The sequence below is a fragment of the Furipterus horrens genome, unplaced genomic scaffold, assembly GCF_987537825.1.
Source record: "Furipterus horrens unplaced genomic scaffold, mFurHor1.1.pri manual_scaffold_4, whole genome shotgun sequence".
Taxonomy (NCBI): domain Eukaryota; kingdom Metazoa; phylum Chordata; class Mammalia; order Chiroptera; family Furipteridae; genus Furipterus; species Furipterus horrens.
The window spans coordinates 118,948,073-118,955,735 of NW_028327174.1; the positions used below are offsets into that span (position 1 = coordinate 118,948,073).

A 7,663-nucleotide genomic window follows, 5' to 3' on the forward strand; every position below is an offset into this window, starting at 1 on the left:
AATGGTAGGTAAGGGATTTGGAAAAAAGATTAATTGGATAAGAATTGTAGTCAGTGTGATTTTCCTAGTACTTCTTTATCTATTGATCAATGTTTTTGTGTTCTCTCCCTGGAACACCATTTCCATCACTTGCTGACCCCCTGCAACACAAAGATTGAACCTCTGGAGTGATGTGGTCATGCATTCCAGTTCCTGGAATAATAGCTTTCCACGTGCATTAATCACTTAAGCATATCAATTATGACTGAAGCTAAAATTTTTAACTCTTAAGTTCCCCTATCAGAGGGACAAAGTGTCACACTTTTTACTGGGGTCTAGGATACCCATGGACTTCAGGATCAGTCAGGAGGGTGTGGGGGGCTTAACCCACAAGGCCAGGGCCTGAGAAGGGGAGGGGTGGATAGAGATGCATAGGCTCAGGTCACCAGGGAAGGAACAACATTAATAAGAAAGCTTGAATGGGAGAGAGCCCAAGTGCCAGGCTAGGGAGCTGTCACACCACAAGAAGAGCATGGCTATGTCCCCAGGGTCTGGTAAAGGCAGGAGCTCAATAATTTGGAGTGGGGAGGGAAACAGGGTTGAGGGGAGGGGAAGAGAAGGGAGGAGAGGAGGAAAAGAAGAGAAGGGCAAAGGGGAGGGAAGGAATGAGACCAAGAAGAGATGGAAGGGAGAATGGGGGAGGGCAGGAGGGAGGGGGGAGAATAATTTGGTATGAAGTGGGAAGTCACTAAAATCTTGGAGAGGAAAGAGATGGTCACAGCCTGAGAAGGTTGGACTGGAGAGGAATAAGAAGAAAGGAAATAAATGGGAGAGGGAGAGAGGCAGAGGGCAGTTAGAATGCCATAATGGCCTGCAATGCCAACTGTGACATATTTGTTAGGTCGCCTGTATGGTTCTCATAAAATTAACTACTGTTATGGGAAAATGGTGTTGCTGTGTTCCCATCTCACCTTTTCTTCCTGGTTGAGTTTTCTAGGATGGTAGAGTGAGTGACCCTGAGGACATAGGCCCTGGCCTCGTCACAGCACTGTCAAACTGACTGCTCTGGGTCTCCTTTCTCTGCTGGAGTCTAGATCACAGGTCTCATCAGGAGTCCCTGTCCAGGAAAATGCTCGGAACAGTAAATGTCCACTGAACAAATGGAAAAATCGATGAAAGGGTAGTGAATGAATGAATGAATGAATGAACAAATCAACCAATCAATGAACTAACGTCTTCCCCAGAATGAGGTGGAGAAGCAGCAGCCACTCCCAGGCCCCACTCGCTCAGGCTCTGAAAGATCTCTGTTGCCTGTTGGGCTGAAGTCATGCAGACCTGGAGGCATTTCCAGCAGCTTCCAGCAGCACTTGTTCCCAGAATCCAGACTCCAGCAAGTAGCCCTCACCCATCACTGATAGCAGTTGGTAGTGAGGACTTCCGTGATCTTTACATGCACACTTTATTTGTCCAAAGAAGTAAATTGTCTGGCAATTTTTTTCTAGAGGTTAAATCAGAAAAATTTGATCTATACTTAAAAACAGTACTGCTTACAAAGACCCAGTGTAACTTTGTCCTAGCCCAGCTCTAGGCATCCTGGGGTCCCCAGTGGGTCCCACCTGTCAGCTCCACCATCCCTCTTCTAACAGCTCAGGTGCACCAGGTCAGACCTGCTTCACTGCCCCCAGTTAAGTCATAAAGTCTCCCTTTGGTGGCTAGGGAAAGACAATTAGCTTTTGGCTTTTGGAGGGGACACACCCCAATGCAGAATGCAGGAACTGGTAGCCTGGAAAACCAAGCAAAGCTCAAGAATTTTGAAAAAAGCAAAAATGACTATCTATGCAGTGAGCTGACCCCACAGCCTTGCTTTGTTTCTTGCTTTTTTTCCAAAAAACTTTTTTTCACTTTTTAAAAGTGGTCTTAGTAACAATGCTATTGTGCTACTAAGGCTAATGGTTTAATAATCGCAGCCTTTAAAAATAAAACAAGTGTCAGCAATCATTTCGTCATCTCTTTTTATCAGGGAGAGAATGAAGGCCCTGCTCCCTGTGTGAACAAGGGTCACCGTGAAATAACAGATGTCCTGACCTACTCCCATTGCCCTGGGCCAGGCATAGGGGTAGCTTTAGGCATGCAAAAAGCTGGCAACTACCTAGTTTGGCAAGGCCTTGAGGTAAGAAGGACTGCCTAACTGCATCACACGCTTCAGGGTGCAAGTGGCAACTGTGCTGGAACCGCTAAAGCCAGGAGAGACCCTGCCTCCAAGGTAATTGAGTGACATGAGTGCATGCAATAGGATGTTAAGGAAAAGAAGCAGGCGGTGACAAAATGCAGGGCTCTGGAAACAGCTGTTCTGTAGGATGAGCTATTTCAATCAGTGTTGCATTTGTTTAAGTACCGTACATGATATGTGCACTTCACAGGAAAAACAGAAGGTGAGAGGGAGATACGCCAAAGTGTGGTGATGGCTCGTAGAGGTGCATTTATATTTTTCTTTCACTTTTTTGTGTTTTACGAAACACAAAACAAATGAATGAACACAAACAAATGAATGTCTATAATGACTACATAAAACTTTGATAAACTTACAACGTTATCTTACAAAAATAATCTTCCTTCCAATGTCAACAGGCTGGCACTCAGAGGTGTGTGGGACTAGACATCCTGGTCCCAAATCTTTGGGTTCTGTGATCTTTAGCAAATGCCTTCACTAATTTTTAAGCATTGTTGTAATTAATGTTCATTCAGCATTTTCTGGGTGCAGAGGACTGTGCCTAATAGTCCACATGATCATTTCAACATACACGGGATAACTAGCTTATATATACATTACCACTTAGGGTTGTCAAAGTATGGATGTAATAATGTATTTTAGTACCTGTCCTCTGAGGTATTTCATTTTAATAGCATTAAATGCCCATTCATCCCCCCAAAATTTAGCACAAACTTTAGGGCTTGCACTGTGTCCTAGTATGCATTTTCTCCCCCTGCAAATTCTCCTAGCTCCTGGGGCTCCATCAGGTGGCCTTGCTGTAAATTCTAATCTGAGAAAGCCAAGTGTCTTAAGGGCTGCCAACTGAACTTTTTACAAGGGTCAGCCTGCAGGCAGGGGGTTCTGCCCCCCTGCTCTGGGCAATATTCTGCTAAATATACTCATTGAAGGGTCCCTTCTAAGTAATTATTCCCCATAGGTGTTTACTATAGCTTTCTGTGGCAAATAGCCATAGAATGCAGAGTGGCATAGAAACCCACCTGAAAGGTTCTGCCTCAGCAAGGAAAACTCAGGATTTTAAGCAGCAAATAGATAAAATATTAATGAAATTTAAACACAAACAGCTGAATTATTTCATTGGGCTTCTAATTGAGGGGGAAATGTATTTTAAGGGCTGATAAATGTGAGACACGATGCTTTCATTCACGTTCACAGAATGATCAAACTGATACAGTCCTATTGTCCTGAAAATGCTTCTATGGAAAATTTAAAAAGTGGCACCCAATAAGGCAAAACAGCCACCTTTAACTGCTGATAAATCAATAAAATTTCCTATATAGAAAAACAGCCCACTGCCCTTGCCCAAAGGCTGAGTGGATGCTGGGTAGCCTGTTAGCAGCATGCCAGGTCCATGTGTATTTCCCCTACTGAAAGCTGAAGTCAGGCAGGGGTGAAACAAACTCATATTAATCACTTAAAAAAGATTGATTCACTCAGGACTTTTCCTTCTAGGTCCTTCTTAAAGTAAGCCTTCACTGAAAAGATTGAAATTATTTTTCTTCTATAAGTCTTTAAATGGGACAGTAAATTGCAGCAGTCCTCCTATGATGTGGGCAAAGAACAGTCAGAACAGTTGACAGCAGATGAGACTTACTTACACTTATTTGTGTAGATGATGCCTTCCCATTTTTGCTCAGATCTTTTTTCTATCACAGCCATGACAAAACCATGACTCATGCTTACATACAGCCATCATGTCATGTGTGATGTTAATACCTTGATGGCATTCTGTGCCATTCCTTTAAGAGGAAAAGGTTCCTGAGAGCGATGTGCCACCAACCTCAGGGACCACAAAAGGCAGCATCTGCACAAGGCAATGCTCCTTGTGCAGAAAGGCTGCCTGCCTCTGGCAGGCTGTTCCAATAAGCAGCTGTCAAGGGGGAGAGGAGAGCAAGGCTGCTGTTATCAGGTCGAATGGCCTGCCTTTAGCTGCTGCACTGATGTCTTATCTCAAGTATGCCCTGGCCTTGTAAATTTAAAAATCCTCCTAAAATGAAAAAAAAATAGGAGCAAGGCTGAAGTCCTGCCCTAACTCCCTGGCTGTGTCCCCTCCCCCACTTCCAGCCCCTAGAACCTATACGTAATTTCAGCCTGCACAGGAGGATGAACAGGTGCCGTCCAGCTCCGTGAGTTTCAGCAATCATCTGCAAGCCTGATGGCCATCTTCCCATCAGAAAGGACTCCCTACCCTCAATAAAGAGAATAAGTTTGTTTCAGAAAGTTTATTTGTAAAACTGAAAGCTGCAGCAGCATAATCCTTTGGAAAATGAACCATCACCCAGATCCGTCTTGAAACAGTAGCGCAGACTGCTACGTGTGTCAAAGGTCCAGTAACTGTGCAAGTCCAAACCGCCTGGCCTCGCCTTTCCCCTGCTTCCTGCCCAGGGTGCAGGCTGCTGAGTCACGCCTGCCTGGCCAGTCCATCCTTCCCAGCATTGCGGCCAACGTCCAGCCTCTGGCCTTACTGGGCGAGCAGCTACTCCCTAAACACGTAGAGTCATCGGCTAGGAGCCAGCCTGCCCCTGCCACCGTCCAGTCCCCTCCTTGGAGAAAGCCGCGCCTCCTCGCTGCTCTCCACGTGCCCCCCCACCCCACTTGCCAGTCTCCACTTCGAACTCTGGTGCCCTTTGAGGGCGTGTCCACAGAGCCAGCCCCGCGCTAGGCGCCCCCGGGCGTCTCCACGACGATCAGACCAAGGACCTCTGCAGGGCTGTCACTCGGGGAGGGTGATACTGGGCACCCAGTCATTGACGCTGCGGCTCTCTTCGCAAAACAGACTGAGTTTCTCCAGGGCAGGGTCTTTACATGCGTCCTCATTGGGGTTCTGAGAGGAGAGCGCAGAGGTCAGCCAGGTTGGCCACTGGAGCCGGCACAGGGCGGGAGGGGAGTGGGGGCCGGAGGAGTGCACTCACCGAAATGAGGATGCAGTGAAGGTCTCCAGGTGCGCCCGCCTCATCGCCAGCGCCCAAGATATCCGCGAGCCGCTGCATGTCGCCCACACGCACGATGTTGATGTCGTTCTCACAACAGAATGCCTGGATCAGCGTGAAATGGATCTGCAGCGCAATGTCGCCCTCGTCCTCCTCGTCGGCAGCCAGCACGCAGAAGGTTACGTTGTCGGGGTCCCTGCGTGAGCAAGGAGGGCGTGGGAGGTCAGGGCCACGAGCTCAGGTGCTGCCCCTGCCCCGTCACCACACGTGTGCCGGCTTATACTCACACGTTGAGGACTTTAGCTGACTCGTAGACCCCAGCGGTAAGGCAGCCCTGGCGCTGCGCCGACAGCAGCAACTCGTGCAAAGCTTTCCCGGCGCCCTGCATCCTGCAAACGAGCCATCTCTGTGAGCGGAGACGGAACGAACCGTGGCGGGTCCGCAACCGCGGAAGCGCAGCCCCGGCGCCCTAGCCCAGGGGCGCACCTGAGAGCCCCTCCGTGTAACCGCCGCCCGCTCCCCAGCCAACAGGCTCCCGCCCGACCCGGCACGGACAGGACGGAGCGGGGCTCGGACACATCCAGCACCTGGCGCCGACCCACCTGGCGGTGCTCTCAGAAACCGTATCCTGGCCCCGGACTTCTTCCAGAGTCATGGTGTAGTCGGCGAGCAGCGAGATATCCGAAAGGGGAGGTGACGGAGCGAACCGAGAGAAGACGTGGAAGGAGCGAACCAGGAGAAGATGTGGACGCCTGCAACCGTGGAAGCCTGCAGCTTGTCACTGCCCGCCCGCCCTTAGCAAGTGTGCCGAGCTGTCGCCGGCTGCACGCACTTATATAGGCCGGGACCAGGCACCGCCAGTTAGCTAGACGCTGCGAGCCCATTGGCCGGCACCCGCTTTCTCATGCAAATAAGGTGGCGGAGGCTGGCTCGTGCCAGAAGGCCACGTGGGGAGGGCTGCTGCTGCGGGATGACAATGCCTCAAATCTGCCGGTTTTGTCGGGGGCGTTACTAGGCAGACTAGAGCCTGCAGATTTCATCTCGATTTTTTTAAGTCCTTAAAAGGAAAAGTTACATATTTTACAAAAACCTTGTTTGCGAATAGGACTTATCACTTCTTTAAATGCGCCTTTGGAGAATCTAAAGGATTTAGTTTGCATCTGTTGCTACCTTTCTATTTTTGTGTTTACTTGTAACTTGGAGTTTATGATACTGTTGCTTTGAAACCGGAACTTAAAGCAAAATCACGCAGTGCTCGCTGGCTTTAAGCTTGCAAAGGTCTGGGCTCAACACCCTCCAGCGCATACTTAAGCACTGGAGCGCGCATGCGAGGCCTCAATGCACGCTCAAAGTCCCAACCCAAAGGCCGGGGAAGGTCCTCGTCAAGGTCCCCGCACCCTGGTAGAGCGCTGCCAGGCGCTGGGCCTCGGAGCAGATTGTAGCCAGCCAGCACACGTGGCTCGTTTGCATTTCTATGGAGGGCGCACAATAGAGGAGGTCTGGCGTGTGGCGGGAGGGACAATCGAGGCTTTCTCTTCAGAGCGGCGCTGTCCACCTGCTGCCTGGTGTGGTAAGCAGTAAGGCGCAGCGCGTGGGGGTCGCCGAGCTGCCTGGCGCGTGGGGGTCTGGACCTCGTGCCGCTCCTGCGCCCTTCAATGCGCTCCCCTTGCACTTGTCCCTCTGCAGTCGCGGCCCGTTTGCTTGTAATTCCTCTTCACCCGGTCCTTGCAGGCTTGCAGAACAACCACGGGAGTTGAAAAGAACACAAGGCTGTTGCACTGCCTACGAAGCTAGGTGCACTCTGTCAGGACCCCAAGGTCCAGTCCCTAGGTTAGGAAACGAGGCTTAGAATCCCTTTCCTGGGGCGCCCTCTACAGGCTGCCAAAAAGATTCTGACCACCCCTCTCCTCACTTCCCTATTTCCATGGGCTTCCGGGGTTGGCCACTGGCACTCCGCCTCTGTCAAGGGGATGGCTTGACAGGGCCCGCTGAGCCCCAGCCAAAGTATGCATTGATGGAAGTCAGAGTGAGGGGCTGCAAAACCCACCCGGGGAGGAGTTGGACTAGAAATATGGAGCAGGAGTCCATATTTCTTATGCTAATTTGAAATTTTTTAACTATTTAAATATATACACACACACACACACACACACATATATATATAAAGCTTGTTTTCTAGGAATAATAAAACTGGAAGAGAACTTGAGAGAGTTTAAGAGACATTGCTATGATATGACCATTTTGGACCTACAGCATTTCAGGCTGTTCACTTACTTTTGGTGTCTGCAGCTCTCTACACTACTTTGAAACGCGCGCTGGGGTGTACTTCACCTACCTCTCGTTTTGTGGCTAGCCGAGTCTCTAGAGACTGGGCAGGAGGGCGGGCAGGCGGGGGAATTCCTGGAAGCCCAAGCAGGCTCTGTGGCATGATAGAGATTATGGCGAAGAAAAATAACCAAGTGAGCTGGAGGCTGGCGCCCCCGGG

At 49.9% G+C, this 7,663-nt stretch overlaps 1 protein-coding gene across 1 annotated transcript; it reads right to left on the reverse strand.

The window, feature by feature from the left end:
• Nucleotides 1–4,455: 4,455 nt before the first annotated feature.
• On the reverse strand, nucleotides 4,456–5,998 carry GADD45G (growth arrest and DNA damage inducible gamma). The gene is made up of 4 exons (XM_090273977.1): nucleotides 5,781–5,998; nucleotides 5,466–5,567; nucleotides 5,161–5,374; nucleotides 4,456–5,072 (listed from the first exon to the last, which is right to left on the reverse strand). The coding sequence occupies exons 1-4, from the start codon at nucleotides 5,831–5,833 to the stop codon at nucleotides 4,962–4,964; spliced, it is 480 nt and encodes a 159-aa protein (XP_090130103.1). The 5' UTR covers nucleotides 5,834–5,998; the 3' UTR covers nucleotides 4,456–4,961.
• Nucleotides 5,999–7,663: the final 1,665 nt, after the last annotated feature.